The sequence below is a fragment of the Polyodon spathula genome, chromosome 1 (assembly GCF_017654505.1).
Source record: "Polyodon spathula isolate WHYD16114869_AA chromosome 1, ASM1765450v1, whole genome shotgun sequence".
In the NCBI taxonomy this organism is placed as follows: Eukaryota; Metazoa; Chordata; class Actinopteri; order Acipenseriformes; family Polyodontidae; genus Polyodon; species Polyodon spathula.
Genome location: NC_054534.1, coordinates 7,461,963 through 7,481,570, shown reverse-complemented (window position 1 = coordinate 7,481,570; position 19,608 = coordinate 7,461,963). Strand labels below are relative to the sequence as shown.

Below are 19,608 nucleotides of genomic sequence, written 5' to 3'. Positions count from 1 at the left end.
GTACCCTTGATCAATAACCAATACAACTCATGCAAAATTCCATGATTTGTTTTACTTGCCAACCTTTATTTGCAATTCCCATCATATATTCCTCCTTAATGATTTTAAAACAGGTAAGACAAGTCAAGAGATATACTACAAACACACATTTGGAGATCTGCTTCCTAAATAACAAGGTAAGGCTTATCATAAAAAGCATATTTTATCCTCAGTTCAGTTTTTACACCTCACCTCCTGATCAGTAAAGATGTCTATGAAGTTCAGAAAGGAGAATGATCCAGACTGCAGTATGAGTTCCCCTGTGTTTTCAAAGCACTGTCCTGACAGAACCAGTAGTTTATGTCTAGCAGTGTCTGTGATCATCAATCGCACCTAAAGAGAAAAGGAAATCAAACACAAATGTCTGAATTAATCCAACTTTTGTAATTCTCTTTTTAATTGGAAGGGCTTTCTATGCAAAAAGCAAGGTAACTTGACAAGAATATTTCATGGAGCGAAACACATGAACAAAGCAGCATTTTAAAGCCTTAATTGGCTGAAAGCTAATTTAAACAAACCCTCAGATATATCAATAGATGAAAAGCACAGACAGTGCCAAGGTGGGGATTTGCATAGGCAGACTGAATGGAAGAATACATAACAAAATGAAAGGGAGAGGGGAAAGTGTCATTTGATTGTTAATTTGTTAAGGGCAGGACAATCATTTGGGGGGGGTGGGGGGCGAGAGGGGCAGTCGCCCCTGCCAAGCTCACGAGGGGAGCCCCCAAATGACAGTTTCTGTGAGTAAGTTAGAAGACTTAAAGGAAAGTGTTCATTCTTTGGGACATCGAAAGTGCAGCGAATAGCCTGACAATGTAACATTGTTGAATGAAACGTTCTCTTTTTTCTTGCCAAAAGCTGCAATGACACTAAGTACTATGTTTTAAGATTGTTCTGCCTAAAAAAACGTCACAGCAACAGCCTCTCCCAAGTTATCGTGATAATTTGCATCTGTTGAAATTAAAAATTAACAGTAACACCTGTTGTTTTACGAAATTTACTACAGTGTGTATGTACATTTAAAAAATATTATTTCTGTAAAGTGTGTGTTCTGTTTTCTGTTAATTGTGTACTAAGTAAGCTACAGTAAAAAAGAAAATCATATACCGGTAGTTTTAATTAAACATACATGTTTTTACTGTTTTCACACTGTGTACAATGCAGCAGCATGATTTACTGTATGTTACTGGTAGGCTAAAGTAAAAAGAAAGTGCGCTACAGGTATTCATTTGATTTGTGTATAAGGCCTACTGTACAGATTTATTACATTTTTTTTTTTAAATCAGATAACTCATATCTCCAGGCATGTCTGGTTTAGCGAGGGACTGAGGGTTATGAAAACTTTTTTGATAGAAAAAGATTTTATTTGGGGGTGAAGGTGGGAGGCACTGGAGGTCCATTGCCCGGGGTCCACAAAAACCTGGCGCCACCTTGATAATAGCCAGTGCCATGTTAATTAATTAAGAAGTTACTGAGTTGAAGAAAAGCTAAACTCGCACCACCGGTAGATTGTATTCTCTTTTTGAGCTGGTACAACTCTAAGAGGATACTTGCTATTACTTATACTCAGGGCTTCAATTCAGCTGGAGCTGAGCGCTGGTAAATATTTCCGCATCTTGACTTCAGCCTGAGGCTATTCTGTTCTACAAAACAAAACGAAATACAACTTTTTAATAATTATGAACATTTATTTTCACAGGGACTGTAGCAATTAATTTTCATGGCAATTATTACAAGTAAAAATATTTACGTATAGTATATGGAGCAGCATAACAACAGGAGCGCCACATCTGCATCAGTATGTGTGCATCTGTCCTTCCTTTCCCTGGTTGTTGCTAGTGTAGTGTTGTGTGCGTGTATCTTGTGTATCGAGTTACTACTAAAGTTCACACAATGTATTTGCTTTGTTTCCGTGAATTAAATAAGTCAGTACTATCGCCAAACCTGAAACAAGATATTAGTTTGGTTGCCTTAGAATGTACGCGCTTCACTAGTTTGAAATATTATAACAAATTGAAGTACTTGACTGAATGGCCTGAGAACGATTTAGATCACTGTCAGCACTAGTTTATGAAAACCTTTTTCTTTTCTTTATAGTAATGTGTGAATCTAAAACTGAAAATTCATTGCTATAAAAAGACAGGTGTTACAATTTACTTAATGTGTTGGGAATGGGAGACCACATCTCTGGAATTCCAGAGTTTCTCCAGTGGCTGATTCACGCATCTATCTTTTGGAGCTTTACTTATTGAAGTTGGCGTTTTACTTAAGCGCACTTGTTATGCAATTTCCTAGTTGGCTCGTGAAACAGAAAAACAAAATGTGTAAGAAATGTTTTTAAAAGCTGTGATCAAAATGCTTTTGTTTAATATAAAATAAATGTCATTGGTTTAAATGATCCTGGTTTTTTTTTTTTTTTTTTTTTTTTGCTGGGTGGGGGGGGGGGATTTGTGGCGGTTGGGCTCCGGGAAATATTCCATGAGAATTTAAGCCCTGCTTATGCTTATATATTACTAAAAATCATCAAGTTAGTCATCACTCTTCCAGTAACCACTGCAAGCAAAGAGCGTCTGTTTTCTGATTTAAGTTTGGTTAAAATCTATTTACAAACTTCCATGACCAATCCTCGTCTGAGTGATCTGCTTGTAATGGCAACTGAAATTCTGTACATAAGTAAAAAAAACTTGATTTTGATACCCTGGTTGATATCGTTGCAAAAATGAAGCCTAGACGATATCCGGTGTTTCACTAGGTTTGTTCTGCAATGCCAGAGGTGTTTTTTTTTTTTTTTTTTTTTTTTTTGTTGCAGTGTTTTATTAATACCTGGAGCCCCGGGGCCCCTAAATGCATTCTTTGAGTCCCAGGTCCCCCATGCACCCCCCCCCCCCGAAAACACATAAAAAGTGACGCCCCTGGTTAAGATCCCTGTGCTTTTTTATTTTTCTATTTCTTTGTTTTCTTTAGTCATTAACCACAGCAGAAGCACAGAAACAAAAATAATACTAATACTTAGAAATTTTATTTGAGTGACACATGAAAATTCTGGTCATAAAAAGAAGACATTTCCATTTTAAAACCTGTTTTACATAGGGACACCCAACTAAAAACTGAGGGAAAGGCAAATCACAAACAAAATAAATGCATTGCACTGCAGTCAATGTAAATGTTTATGTATAAAATTACTTGTAAGTGTTATGAGGCCTGTCTCTCACCGCATCAGTGAAGAGAACATATAAATGTACAGGTAGATGTTTTTAACAAAAAAGAGGCGTTTCCAGTTTGCAGACCCCGGTTTGAGAACCACTAAACTACTGTGCATGCTGTCAATGTGAGTCACTTCCCTTGCTTACTAGGGTGTGAAAATCACAGAGGAGCAGCAGTACCCTGTTGGTTCCTTCAAATGAACCTCTGATTCAGCTCTGAATAAAGAAGCTGCCTCTGGTCACGTCACTGCTATGTTCTACAGAAGACAAGAGGCTGATTTCAGAATAACTGAGTTAAAACCATGCATTTCATTTCAATGGGAAGGGTTGTGTTCATTTGTTTTCTGTTGAACTCCACTGATAGAAGGGGTCATCCATCTAATGAATGTCTCATAAATTTAAATTGTATTAAATCCATTACAGAATTAGCTGCTTTTTTTACTCATTGCTAGCAGCAGCTGTTCTGGGCTGTCAGCCAAACCCATCTACGTCTATAAACCTGCATTGCTGTACTATGCCTATTCAGTGCAACTGTGCGAAGAGGAAGCTCCACCCTTGTGTTACTGTGCCTTCCATTCTGATTTCAGAATCGTCATTTCATGCGTAGAGGATATGTGATGGCTTTAAGTGGCTCACACAGAATTATGTGAGTGGATTCTCGCTTCCTGTCAATGAAACAGAACTGAAGAGTTGGTATTCCGGTATTAACACCAATATTACATGATTGTTTGTTGATTTTGGTATAATAGGGATACCTATAAGGCAGGGTGAGTGAGCGCTGCAATAAAGTAATGGCTGACAGAGGACAGACTGACCATCACAGGGATAAAGTTCAGATATGGCTATATTTTTTTTTTGAATTGAATAAAAGGAAAATAAACTCACTCTGGCTTGTACATTGAGGTTCCCCCAGAATGGAATTTTAAACCTGAATAAATCCGGAAAGATTCTACACAAAATTAATTATTAATCTGAAAGATCCTGACATTAAAGTTGTGTACATGTTATAAAGGCAATTCGTTGTTTTAAGAGCTATGTCAAATTGAAGTATACTAAAATGTCAAGCTTCTGATGTTTTATCTATTAATAAGCAGATGTAATAAAACTCAAACAACCTACCCAAATATTTGATTTTGTTCAGATAAACACACTGTATAACCACCCCTCAATAAAGCATTACAGTTTGTAATTGTTTTCAACATCAATAGATTGTAAAGACATGTTCCTGATGTTTCTGTGGAAGGAGTTCCATGAGCATCCAATGTGTGTGATATTTACCATGAAAGCAATTGAAGCTAACAAAACAATCCCATAACCTTTACAGGCCATGCACTTTTGTTGATTATTCTGGTCTCAAATGCCCAGTTTTGAAAGAACCACATGTCAAGGTAAACATGTATTTTTTATTTGTAAAACACGGTATCTGGTGCTTCATTTGCTTTAACAAATCTCGGCGAGCCATGCTTCCAGTTAATCTTGCACTTGCTTGATCATTTCAAACAGGGAGAAATCGTCCCCAGCCTTTCAATGGCTTCAGTCCTGACATTAACCAATTAGCTGCTTCCACTGTTAACAGACAGGCAGTAAGATGCTTTGACACAGAAGGCACTACTGAGGTGAAATGACCCAGGAAGTGCAAACAGATAACCTGAGGATAAAGCATACAAACTGAGAGCTTTGTTTAACACAAAGTAAAAATAAATGGTTTAAAATAAATAAATAAATAAAACACTTTTGATATAACATGTATCTCTCCCAAAACCGAACATCTGACACCTCTTTAACTAATGGAAGCGTAAATCAGTTAAGATTCATGAAATTAGCTACAATTACTTTAGTTTACCGTTAGTCTGACCCACGGTGAATAAACAGCTTTAATTGTTAAAAGTACTAAAACTGTTCTATTAAACACACTTGATTGAACATAACACCTGAGTTCACAAGTGGATTTACCTCTGTGCTGACAGCTTCATCTGATGGGTTCATGAGAACCACTGTTTCCAGGACATCGCTTTTGTGGTGCAGGATTTTCTGACCTGGGAAATTGATAGACAGTAAAGGTTAGCAGAAGAAACAGTCTTTTATATTGATAATTTCTGTTTTACAAAAAACCTTTTCACGTTATATACTGTATATACTGTATGTACTTTTTAAACAACTGACTGCTGTCTTTGATTGCTGTCTCAGACTTAAATGACATGACTATACATGTGTAACTGGGTGGTGCTTCTAGGTTTGACTGAAACTTTAACAGTCCTGAATCAAGCTTAGTTTCCATTATATCTTCTACAGTGTACCACCCATTATAGCTACAGTACAGGGAGTAAGACTAGAACTGCAATAGAACACATTACAGATAATAATGAAAAAGAAGAACCCTTTTGGGTATTACTATGCTGTGAGGGTCATGAAGCTCAGCAGCGAGGATGCTGCACTGTCCATCACTGCTGTTTCACTCAGCGATTCAATGCAAACTCGACTGTCAGCGGGGTGAAGTACCAGGAGTCCTCCACATACATTGCTCTGGTGGTGCACAGCCAATTACTAGATTCCTAATGGAGGCTGCCCAGCCAGCTGCTACTCCATGAAATAGCTGAGCAGGAGAAACGCAAGCTTCACATTAGCTTTTAACCTTTGGTTAACTCTTTCATCTGCCAAGCAACCACACCACCTTCTACATTTACATGTCATGTGTTCTTACTGGAACTACAGAGCAAGATACCCCTGTACCCCTGTCTCTTACTTTCACCTGATTGAACACATCAACCTTGTACGGAACAACTACACTGAGAAGTTTTGAAAGCGGGGTCCAGTTTGGAGGTCCCAAGAAAGACCTGGAAAAAAGTCTTTACAGAAAGAGAGTTTTGTGTGCTAGGAGACTGGCCTACATACAGATAATATACATAAAAAGGTTTACTTTCACTGCAGTATGGTTATTTCTGTCCTGATTCCAATTTTACTCTTCCTCTGTTTTCAAATGAAAATTCGTTTGAGAGCCTCTGAATTAGTAATCACTGTGCTCTGTGCTAGTACTGCTCCTGTGCTCCCAAGGTTCATTAAGAAACAGCTTCGCATTCACTATTGTAAAAAGTCCTTGGACCACCAAGGCCAGCCCAAGATCTAAAGGTGTCATGAGATATTGGAATCTGTAATGCATCCCTCGGAGCCCATCTGAAAATACAATTGCATTTGAATCGGCTCAAAGAGGCAAAGGCCAGTGTATTATCTCAGGATATTTACTCTGTGTTGCTGTCAGTCACAAGTCATCATTCAAAACGTGCTGTCTGGCAACAAGAAACAAGTTCAATAATGCACAGCTCTGATGAACATACTGTACTGAAACTCCCTGTGGATTGGGAGTCTTATATCTCATTTTAACCCAACAGATAAAAGTTAATTTAATATATTTCAAATAAAGAAATGCAAGGGAAGTATAAACAGACAATAAGGTGCTTGATGCTCGAATAAAATACTGGGGCGGCTTACGCTGAAGGGTATAATTAGGGCTTCTGTTTTTCGGGTTTTATTAATTGTATTTTTAGGTGCTTATTTTTAGCTATTTTCGAGTTTTATGTAAATTGTTTTTTTAAGGGGATTTCATTTTTGATATACTGTATGAAATTAGTGTTTTCGGTTACTTTCCAAAATACTTGAGCGTCTTTTTTTGTGTCAAAATGTGTACAGTAACTCAACAGTACTTTCACACTTAAGTTGAACCTTTTTCCTTTGCTGTCTTCCACAATGAAATCCCTATGGTCACGGGTGCATTCTTCTGGGGTTTTTGTATGTAGGCATTTTTGTACATTTCGCCACAATTCTGTTTTAAATCCTCCCCATATCTTAACTGTAATACAGCTTTAAATCCTGCTAACAAGCCTCCATTCCTGACTGGAATCTCGTTTTAAATCTCACAAGCGGAGTATCCAATAGAAATGTAGGAATGAGCTGTCACTCAGTAGTTGGGGTGGGTTTAAGTATTCAGAACGAATCAATGATAGCTACAAGTCAGGAAGGCGGGACATTGCCCAGCAGCACTGGGAAATGTATTTATTATTATTTTTGTAGCAGGTTTTATTTTATTTTTTTATTTCAGGGGTGTTTTATCGGGTTTTATCTGTTAAAACCGAAAATCAGAAGCCCTAGGTATAATACAATCAACTCCTATGCCTTGCTGTACCTTGTGTTGAACTGAACATGCTGGGATTCAATGTTAATATAAAAACATGACTGATCTGCAGCAACTGTACTTGCAGTGCCAGCACATGAGTTCTAGACTGAACATCAACCCTGGCCACTTCAGCCTTGGCTAGGTAGCAGGAAATGCAGAGCTACTGTACAACCTCACTATTTATAAATGTCAGATGGGACTCATTCCAAGCCTATGTTTTCCTTCAATGTGTAAATGTGCAACATTGGATTTCATCTGTGATTTTTTTCAGGCCAAGATTTTTGAGTAAAAAGTATAAGCTTTCATTCATTTGATAACCTTCTATAATTAACTGAAATATAAACTATTGGCTTACAATGGGCATACTTAGTTTACCACGGCATTGAGCTCAATATCCTCCAGGACAAGAATATGTACAGTCCTTTTTATAGAGCTGTGTTCTGAGTATATAACAATCTCGTCTAGCAGGGAAAGCTTTAACCACAAGATAAAAAGCCTGTGTATAATTAAATACTTTATTGGTGTTGCACTAAAGCTGAACTCAGTATAGCATTACGTTGTCTTTGCTAACATCTGGAAAGTAACAGAGTATTTTTCTACTCTAGAAGTTAAAATAAAATCACCTATTTGATCACGGAAATATAAAAATCCATCCACAATAACTACTGTATACAAAATAAAAATGGTAGCCAGGTGCAGGCGATTAACACACATTTGACAGAGAAGATATCAACCCCCTCCCTGCCTTGTTAGAATAGTCAAAGTCACTACAAAACAGCTGCACTTTTACAGGAACTGAATCTTTATGTATTACATTGCTAAACGAAATGTCACTGCTGACCTGAGATACATGCAAGCTTCTAACCCCCTGTAGGGACAACAGACCTGAATTAATCAGCTAAGCCTGCAGCCCCCCTGGGTCAAATCGAATCTCATTTTTTTAAAAGTTTGATTCAGCCATATATAAATGCCACCCAAATTTGTTGCAATGAACAGCATGCTTTAACAAACCCCAATGCCCCCTGGTTCTCCCTGTCCAGCAGAGATGTACGGTTTTTATTTTTTCTTTCACGCTGGGTCAGAATGGCCAGAAGGCAAAACAATTCACTTAAATTGTGAGGCCTTTTCCACATTATAGCACCTTCAAAGAGAGTCACAGTAGTGCTCCCAGCATATATTGTACCTACAAAAAAAAATCTCACAAGTTTTTCAAAAAAACCTAAACAGTAAACATAAACTTCTCAATTTATTAACAGTCATGGTTGCTTCGCATAATACATTCAAAATCCCAAACCAGGACTGACCACCCACCGAATTCACAAGGGTGTAAATCTAGATAAAAAGCTGTGAGAGAGTGGCTTGCGCCATAATGTATATTGATCCATTCCAAATCATTGGATCTCCACTTCAAATGTCTGATTCAGGGCTTGACGCTGCAGTTGGTTTGATCACAGTGTGCACGGGCTTGAGTAATGAACAGAAATCTCTATGATAACTTCCTCTGCAGTCTACCTGGTTTCTACAGCTCTGCAAAGTCCTTTTGAGTCAAATACGAGAGCTCAGGGGCAGTCATAACATGCAAAGCCCAAAGAAGTCTTTGCCTTTAATCCAGGTATGTGCAGAACCTTTGTAATTATCAATGAGTTATATTCCTATGATTTTGCTAATTGTTTGTTGTATTTTTTCCTCATGGTTTGACACTGGTCCAGAGATTGAGTGCAGTGTTATTGCTACAAGGGTTATAGAAACCCCTGCATACATGTGCATTGCTCCGCTGAAGGATTGCTGCTGGCACTTGAGGATCACTGACAGATGGAGGTCAGACCTCCTGAATTCTGCTGAAAGGAGAGTGCCTCTGCTCTACTGCATGCTGTGGACGACTGAAAACTCTACTGTTTGGCTGAATAAATTAAGAGTCATGCTTTATTTATAAGGAGTACCTTTTCTGTTTATTAACTGTTAACTGCTTTGCTGACAACAGGGCCTATCTTTATAAAAGTTTACCACTGTAACACATTTTTGCAGTTTTCCCATGGTGTAGTATGTATTTACTACACTTAACTATGGGTTGGCATTTTTCTTTTTGTAATATGCTTTAACAAACCTCTCTGAACTCCACAACTTTTACCTACGCTTTACCATGCTTTCACTATGCTTTATTGCACTATGCTATGATTTTATTATAGTAAACGTTTACAAGGGTATTCAAGTGATCTAAACAGTGACGGATCGTAATACCACCCTTTGGCAAAGTGGTAATTAGCAGAGCAGGTGCAGTGCTGGTGCAGTAAACCAACAAGAAAAGACAGACAACAAAGTACGGGTGGAATGGTTTCTGTTTTATTTGTAATTCAAATGTTCTGATGACCCAACAGTAAATACTGTAGGATGACTAGCAATACACAGCTGTATATACATCAGCAATAGCGTGCCGTAGTGCTCACTGTGAAGTACAATTTATTCGTGATACAATGTGCAGGGTTGTCCGGATTTAGTGCTGGCTGTGGGCTCTGGATTGTGTTAGCAGTCTTGTCTTATTAAAACAAACAAACAGTACGTTTTAGACAGACAGACAAAACACTCACGGTATCACAGTATTGATTCTTTTGGTTCTTAGCATAACCATAACTGTAAAATACTGCTGTATATTTTCTTACAAGTGTGTGTACTATTGATCTCTACAGATATTGATATACAATCTTATCCAGTATTCATGTTGATGGATTAGTGCCCCCAACCTGCCCGAACATGGTCATGAAATCCTGTCAGATCATCTTTCTACTGAGGAGGAATCCATGACATTTTGTCAATCCCAGAAAAGATACATCCTCTTTTACATTGTGCACAGGGTTTGTGAATGTTTGAATCACAAACTGAGAGAAAACTATGAGAAACTAGCAGTAACAGCATGTTTCAAATGCAGTACGCCCCACGTATTAGCACAAAATACCTAAACTGCTAGTATCTAATAGTTTGAACTCAATAATGTTTCTTAACCCCAAAAATGTAACACGCATAACATATTACTGCCCAATTACCCATGACATACAGGCAGCCAGATCCGTTCATTTATCAATATACAATATGCTTTAACAATATGCCCCAAGACGAGTGTGTAGCATTGCATTGCATTGCAAAAAAATGTATTCCTTCGTATTAATGACTCTTATATGGGTAATTCAGGTTGTATCTTTGTAAATGCATCTTTATTTCATGTTTTATTTGTTCCTCAGATTGTTTCTTAAATTCCAAGGCATATGGTACTTTTTCAGTGTATCAAAGTGTCTTGATGAACAGGGGACCTGTTAAAATCTGCATATACACAATACATCGACAAAAAAAGAACTGTGAAAAACTGAGAATTCAAAGTGAAGAAAAGGATACAGCAACTACCAAAGCCGTTTAAAACTCAGTTCTGAATTTATTGAGTTCTGTACTGAAAAATCTATTTCCTACCCTGGGTTGAGTTTGTAGTTTTTAACTTATATTTATCCACTGCTGCTTTTAAGAAAATCTCAAAACTGGTGGTTTATTAAAAGCACTGGCATTCTGTGAAGACCAGCTCAACCACTGGCTCAGCATCGGGTTCATTTGATCGATTTATACCCCGATGGCACATCACTGGGGAGTGCCCCTATTTTGAGGGGATAACCACAGATAGGTGAATGATGCAATCCAGGGTGTTCCCCAGTGCTGTAAAGCACTCAAAAAAAATCCAGCAGTGTTGTATCCCTGCAGTGCCTTATCCAAGCAGGGTAAGGGTTGATCAAATAGGCCACTTCACGTTCTCTCAGTGCAAGAATCTCTCGTTAATAGAGCAGTATTCTCACTAGTCCATTTTTTGTTTTGCTGTTGCTTGGTCTGACTTGTTTTTCCACTTTGACACAACCTTAATGTACCAGCAACAGGACCTGGGCTTTACAATCATATTCTACACAGTCCATGGGAAGAATTGTGGGGGCAGGTGGAATTGTGGGGGCAGGTGGAAGTGTGGGGGCAGGTGGAATTGTGGGGGCAGGTGGAAGTGTGGGGGCAGGTGGAATTGTGGGGGCAGGTGGAATTGTGGGGGCAGGTGGCTGTTCCGATACCTTTACAGTAATTTAATGTACAGGTTAATGGTTACTCTGCTGTACCAGATGTTACCTAGAGGTTTTATTTTATTTTTTTTGCTTACTCATCATGGTCAACTGTGACTGGCTTATTCTGCAAAAAGCTGCTGACTGATAATGCCTCAGATGACAAGCTAAACAGCTGCGCTGGTGATTGCATTAACCACTGAAATCTCAAAGGCTAGTTAAACATGTTATGCAATATCATCACAAATCAGGCAGAACAATCCACTGTAAGACCTTTAACAGAACTGAAAGACAGAGAAGACAGAGTATTGTTTTCTCTTATAAACCATTAAACATGTGCAGGGGTCGTTGTTTGATTTTAAAATGCATGGTCAGACCCTCTAAGCTCTCTCTGCCTTTTTGTCAACTCAAGGTTTTAATGATTTGACAAAGCACAGAAATATGGAGCTGTCTATACCAAGCAGGTTAAGTATGCATTGTAGATGATGTCATCTTGTGCCTCTGCTCTTGAGCCACATGCTAAGATCCAGTTGTTCAACCATGTGTTCAACGCTCAGCGGCTTTAAAACAATATAATGGAAGTATGTGGCTACAATAAAACACAGATTTGAATTTGTAATCATATCCTTTCACAGAAGCTAATGTCCTTCCTGTCAGAATGAAAGGACATCAACTTTGTCTTGAGCCGTTAACTGACAGAACGGAAGGCCATCATGCTAATGCAATACCATAATCTAGCAACCATACCTCCAAAGTATTGCCACCCACTGCACAGCTCTCCCACTGGCTGGTATGAAAGACATGCCCTTGATGGGAAACGTGCATTGCAATGTCATTTTATTTCACAGCAATGAATTGATATTTCATGTGTCTCAAACTTCCAGTTTGAATTTGGTTTCCCAGAACAACGTCCGTGACTTTAAACGATCAATACAACTTTAAACCTTTATGGTTCCACCACATCTTGCAGCTTGAGACGATCTCATGATCTTCACAGCACATAGCCTGATTGACTATCTCGTAAGCACTACTTGTCAGAGGGAAAGCAGCCATAGATAATTGGGAGAGGGCGGAGTGAGTATTGGGGAGATCTAAAAGCTTACTAAAGTCTGAGTTTTGCAAAAAGAGAAAAATAGAAAATCTGAGACAAAGCATTCTGCAATGAAACATGCATTTGAGGCAAGATTATTTTGGAGGTTTTCCAATAGATTTATGGCCGTTAAGGGGAAAAGACAGCTTGGCCCGGGATTATTATTTAATTAAGCATTGTTTGGAAGTGCTGGGGAGGATATATATATATAGACAATATATATATATATATATATATATATATATATATATAGACAATTAATCACCAGAGGATGTTTTAAGAGAACCTGTAAACATCTTCCCAGCAGTACACCTCCACGAGTGAGTGTGAGAGTCAGGGCAGTCCTGCCTACCCCTGCACTTATCAGCAAGAAACTAAAGAAGTCTCACTTTGTTTTTCTACATTTGTTATAAAACAAATCACAACGAAACTATCCTGTCCTACACTTTCCAGTGAGTATAATAGGTAAGGGTTGTTTTGTATAAGGGGGTCCACCCCACGAGCATCATCCTAAAACAGCCTACTCTAAGCACAGCATGCAATATAAATTACGTTTTCTCATAGTATCTTATTTGACTTATTTCATGGTCTCTCCAAATGAAATCTACAGCCTTGGGACCATACCTGCCTTTCTCTATGAAGTTTCATAGCCATAGTTTATATTGCTTTTTCAAAAAATTATATATATATATATATATATATATATATATATATATATATATATATATATATATATGTGTGTGTGTGTGTGTGTGTTTCTATGTTTCTTTTTAGTATCTAATAGGTTACAGTTTTATTTTTACAGACTTAAATATGCAGGTTTTGCATAATATTTACAATGTTAAAAAGCAAGGTATTCCCAAGGCAGTTTAAACATGTGCAAAATGCAGTTTTTCAATTATTATATATTTACTCTTTCTTTACTCTTGGGATCAAACGCAGTGTCCACCTCATTAGCATATAATTATACTCTGCATTGGTGCAATGAGTACGTGATTATGACTGGATATTCAACACTGCATGAGCCATTTCCACAAGAGCTCTACCTGAGGTCATGAGCACCACAAAGCCTTTTGACAAAAGGGGGAAATCCTATCAAAAGAAAAGAGATGAACAGGTAAAGAAAATCCATCCTATTACTGCAACCACAAGCAACTTGCATGACTAAATAAAAGAGGAAAGCTCCACCCTCTAAAACACTAGCCTTTGCACTGTAACCCATCTGGACTACTGCTAAAAGCCAACAAAGCTGCAATTCTAATCTCTGGGAGACCAGCAGACACTGCTGCTGCTCCACTAAAGGGAACGGGTGAGACCCCATGCTGCATGTGGAGGTCAGAAACCTATTACTTATTAACATCATTTTCCACATGCACTTTGCAGTTAAGTGCAGATCTTAGGGAACACAATTCATTAAATAAACTGAACATTGACTAATTGTCTACAAATAAGTGGAATAAAGGTACAAGGAGAATTATATCTTTGAAAAATGGGCCAGCTGCAAGTATGACAGACATACTGCACAGTGTAGTCACGCTTTACTGGGGATGTAATATGGAGTGAAAAGCAGTGCTAACTAATGATGTCCTTATTTATGATCGATACCACCTGATGCCATTATCTAGCATAGACTGCATTTATACGGTAGGTGTTTGCTGCCTTTTATTAATCAGTCTACTAGCAAGGCTTCACATATCCAACTTACCAGGTTTCCCCTTGGAATGAGCTTATGATCATTTAGTTTACCAGAACATTGTTCCCAAGTTGTTTCAAAGCCCTAATTGCAACAACAGGGTGTTTAAAAGGTTTTGAAAGTACTTCAAATATATCGCTCACACTTATTTTGAACATTTTCGAATTAAGGCTCTTGTGATTAAACTGAAAATCTATTACTGTGATTGCAAACAAATTAAATGACAGGATTCAAATTAACCGAGTCTTTGAAATAAAGGAAAACAGTCCATTGCAGAAGGTACATTATTAAACATTGCATGCTAAATGTTTTGGTAAAGCCCTGCAATGGTAGAGGGAACCATTCATTTCCAGTCGGCCCCAGTGACCAGCAGCCCTTTTTTAATTCTTCAGCTGGTTTGAAAAGAAAGCCCTTTTAAATCACGGAACCGGCGCCAACCTGCTCTTACAGCATCTCCTACTGTGCTGCCCTTGGAAAACACACCAAATTACTGACATCACACTGAATAGGGTGACTCTGAGGGGCTGCTCATGTTCTGCTTCAATCTCAAATTGCAGAGAATAAGGGCCTCACAGCCTCATAGGGAGTGCAGCTCCCAGATGACTGCTTGAGTTTCCCTTCCAGTCCCCCATGGAGAAGTGCCCCAGTCCCCATCTGTGCCCAGCTGTCTCTCGCTGGGTCAATCCTGCTGCTGCTGCTGCTGCTGCTGTTGGCTAATGCTCCCGCTGCTCATCTAACTGTGTTATTCTTTTTCTATTTGTACTGTACTGTCAGTCATAAGATGAGCATGATTCCATACCCCCATTTAATAAACAAACAACATTATGAAGCATTCTGATTGGCTAATTTCTACCTCTGCAAAGCAAACTGTCTCTGAGTATAATAGTGTACTGTAAGTACTGGAACACATATATTAGAGTCAAGTAACAAAATATAATGTTACAGGAGCAAAATATTTCCTCATTATGCATCAATGTCTTGGAGTTAAACCCTGCAGCTGTCGTTCATGATGGCCAGTTTGTTATTTTAAGTGTGTCTACATGAATAGGCCATCATGCATACTTAAGAAAAGTTACGAACCAGAAGAAGCCATTCAGCCCATCAATGCTCATCAAGTTCCAGGCAGCTGATTGATTCCTGAAGCTTTGCCTCACTGGCTCCTGAAGCACACCAAAGCCTTAGAAACTACAGCATGGCATACGTTTGCATGGAATAACATTTGACTATATTGCCACTTGAGATATATAAAATATATTAGTGTGCAGTTGGTTGCTCTGCCTGCTTTTTCAGTGCCTCAGACACATCACAGAATAAACTGCAGCGCTCCCAGATTCAGTATAAAGAACAGAAGCAAGTCGTTTTCCAAGCAGATGGACTCACTGAAAGAGAGAGCTAACAATGCTGTAAACGTGGGATTAGCGGCTGCATTTCCAAGCAGAGAACAAGAAGATGGAGGAAGCTGGTGACATTTAGAAGTGGCAGAAAGTCAAGAAGGTGCAGCTCAAATGTAAAATAAAAGCTGAAATGACTTGCAAATCTATTTGTTTTTCATAGCTGCTCCCAGTTACTGGTGAGGTTCTTTCAGAATTTAACTGTTTATATCAGCATTATGATGAAAAAATAAATAATGATAAGTGGTAACAATTATATTAATTTATAAAACAGTTGTTTACCATCCCTTATTGAAAGATGAATACTGTACAAACCACCATGGTAAAAATAACCCAAATGACTCATGTATTTGACCACAGAGAAAGTAAGCTACTATATAGTATACTGTATACAGTGCAAGGTATAGATATAAAACCAACAATAAAGCACCAAACAGACCAACCTCATTCACTAATCATGCAGTTGTTCCAGCACTATGGGAATCTATCATACAATGGCAGACCGTGACATCACCAGTTCCATAACACATTTCCTCAACATCTCTTGAGCTACTGTCTAAGGAAGTGCTAATGTTAAGTTGCATTTCAAAACTGGAGCACACATTTCAATTATTTTTATTATTATTATGATTTTACAAAATCAGAAGGTCTGGTACATCCCTGGTGCATTGTTGCCATGGAAGCATGACCAAAGTGGAATTAATTTCAGTTAAATTGAACCGCTCTGAGGATATACTGGCTTTTCTATCCTGTAATGAAAGAAAACACATTTAAAACAGAAACCTCAATTCCACAATTAACCATCTTTCCTATAGTATGTCCTATGAATATGAATATAGGCCTGCCTGATTTTACATAATTTTATAAAATTCATTACTAATTGGCCTGATGAATTCTGAAAAGGACGCAGCAATGTATTAGCTAGTGGATGCTGTATGGTTTCTGTATTAGCTAGTGGATGCTGTATGGTTTTTGTATTAGCTAGTGGATGCTGTATGGTTTTTGTATTAGCTAGTGGATGCTGTATGGTTTTTGTATTAGCTAGTGGATGCTGTATGGTTTTTGTATTAGCTAGTGGATGCTGTATGGTTTTTGTATTAGCTAGTCGATGCTGTATGGTTTCTGTATTAGCTAGTCGATGCTGTATGGTTTTTGTATTAGCTAGTCGATGCTGTATGGTTTTTGTATTAGCTAGTGGATGCTGTATGGTTTTTGTATTAGCTAGTGGATGCTGTATGGTTTTTGTATTAGCTAGTGGATGCTGTATGGTTTTTGTATTAGCTAGTGGATGCTGTATGGTTTTTGTATTAGCTAGTGGATGCTGTATGGTTTTTGTATTAGCTAGTGGATGCTGTATGGTTTTTGTATTAGCTAGTGGATGCTGTATGGTTTTTGTATTAGCTAGTGGATGCTGTATGGTTTTTGTATTAGCTAGTCGATGCTGTATGGTTTTTGTATTAGCTAGTGGATGCTGTATGGTTTTTGTATTAGCTAGTGGATGCTGTATGGTTTTTGTATTAGCTAGTGGATGCTGTATGGTTTTTGTATTAGCTAGTGGATGCTGTATGGTTTCTGTATTAGCTAGTGGATGCTGTATGGTTTTTGTATTAGCTAGTGGATGCTGTATGGTTTTTGTATTAGCTAGTGGATGCTGTATGGTTTTTGTATTAGCTAGTGGATGCTGTATGGTTTTTGTATTAGCTAGTCGATGCTGTATGGTTTTTGTATTAGCTAGTGGATGCTGTATGGTTTTTGTATTAGCTAGTGGATGCTGTATGGTTTTTGTATTAGCTAGTGGATGCTGTATGGTTTTTGTATTAGCTAGTGGATGCTGTATGGTTTTTGTATTAGCTAGTGGATGCTGTATGGTTTTTGTATTAGCTAGTGGATGCTGTATGGTTTCTGTATTAGCTAGTGGATGCTGTATGGTTTTTGTATTAGCTAGTGGATGCTGTATGGTTTTTGTATTAGCTAGTGGATGCTGTATGGTTTTTGTATTAGCTAGTCGATGCTGTATGGTTTTTGTATTAGCTAGTCGATGCTGTATGGTTTTTGTATTAGCTAGTGGATGCTGTATGGTTTTTGTATTAGCTAGTGGATGCTGTATGGTTTTTGTATTAGCTAGTGGATGCTGTATGGTTTTTGTATTAGCTAGTGGATGCTGTATGGTTTTTGTATTAGCTAGTGGATGCTGTATGGTTTTTGTATTAGCTAGTGGATGCTGTATGGTTTTTGTATTAGCTAGTCGATGCTGTATGGTTTTTGTATTAGCTAGTCGATGCTGTATGGTTTTTGTATTAGCTAGTCGATGCTGTATGGTTTTTGTATTATCTAGTGGATGCTGTATGGTTTTTGTATTAGATAGTGGATGCTGTATGGTTTCTGTATTAGCTAGTGGATGCTGTATGGTTTTTGTATTAGCTAGTGGATGCTGTATGGTTTTTGTATTAGCTAGTCGATGCTATATGGTTTTTGTATTAGCTAGTGGATGCTGTATGGTTTTTGTATTAGCTAGTGGATGCTGTATGGTTTTTGTATTAGCTAGTGGATGCTGTATGGTTTTTGTATTAGCTAGTGGATGCTGTATGGTTTTTGTATTAGCTAGTGGATGCTGTATGGTTTTTGTATTAGCTAGTGGATGCTGTATGGTTTTTGTATTAGCTAGTGGATGCTGTATGGTTTTTGTATTAGCTAGTGGATGCTGTATGGTTTTTGTATTAGCTAGTGGATGCTGTATGGTTTTTGTATTAGCTAGTGGATGCTGTATGGTTTCTGTATTAGCTAGTCGATGCTGTATGGTTTTTGTATTAGCTAGTGGATGCTGTATGGTTTTTGTATTAGCTAGTGGATGCTGTATGGTTTTTGTATTAGCTAGTGGATGCTGTATGGTTTTTGTATTAGCTAGTGGATGCTGTATGGTTTTTGTATTAGCTAGTCGATGCTGTATGGTTTCTGTATTAGCTAGTGGATGCTGTATGGTTTTTGTATTAGCTAGTGGATGCTGTATGGTTTTTGTATTAGCTAGTGGATGCTGTATGGTTTTTGTATTAGCTAGTGGATGCTGTATGGTTTTTGTATTAGCTAGTGGATGCTGTATGGTTTTTGTATTAGCTAGTGGATGCTGTATGGTTTCTGTATTAGCTAGTGGATGCTGTATGGTTTCTGTATTAGCTAGTGGATGCTGTATGGTTTTTGTATTAGCTAGTGGATGCTGTATGGTTTTTGTATTAGCTAGTGGATGCTGTATGGTTTTTGTATTAGCTAGTGGATGCTGTATGGTTTCTGTATTAGCTAGTCGATGCTGTATGGTTTCTGTATTAGCTAGTGGATGCTGTATGGTTTTTGTATTAGCTAGTGGATGCTGTATGGTTTCTGTATTAGCTAGTGGATGCTGTATGGTTTTTGTATTAGCTAGTGGATGCTGTATGGTTTTTGTATTAGCTAGTGGATGCTGTATGGTTTTTGTATTAGCTAGTGGATGCTGTATGGTTTCTGTATTAGCTAGTGGATGCTGTATGGTTTTTGTATTAGCTAGTCGATGCTGTATGGTTTCTGTATTAGCTAGTGGATGCTGTATGGTTTTGTATTAGCTAGTGGATGCTGTATGGTTTTTGTATTAGCTAGTGGATGCTGTATGGTTTTTGTATTAGCTAGTGGATGCTGTATGGTTTCTGTATTAGCTAGTGGATGCTGTATGGTTTTTGTATTAGCTAGTGGATGCTGTATGGTTTTTGTATTAGCTAGTCGATGCTGTATGGTTTTTGTATTAGCTAGTCGATGCTGTATGGTTTCTGTATTAGCTAGTGGATGCTGTATGGTTTTTGTATTAGCTAGTGGATGCTGTATGGTTTCTGTATTAGCTAGTCGATGCTGTATGGTTTCTGTATTAGCTAGTGGATGCTGTATGGTTTTTGTATTAGCTAGTGGATGCTCTATGGTTTTTTGCCA

The 19,608-nt window shown here is 38.0% G+C and overlaps 1 protein-coding gene across 1 annotated transcript in view; it reads right to left on the bottom strand.

Moving 5' to 3' along the window:
* LOC121313324 (microtubule-associated protein 1B-like) overlaps positions 1-19,608 on the bottom strand; it is a 55,630-nt gene that overhangs the window by 13,901 nt on the left and 22,121 nt on the right. The window contains exons 3-4 of the mRNA XM_041245730.1: positions 5,196-5,278; positions 232-372 (exon numbers count right to left, since the gene is read on the bottom strand). Of these exons, the coding sequence (XP_041101664.1) occupies positions 232-372; positions 5,196-5,278 (224 nt within the window). The remainder of the gene's footprint in view (positions 1-231; positions 373-5,195; positions 5,279-19,608) is intronic.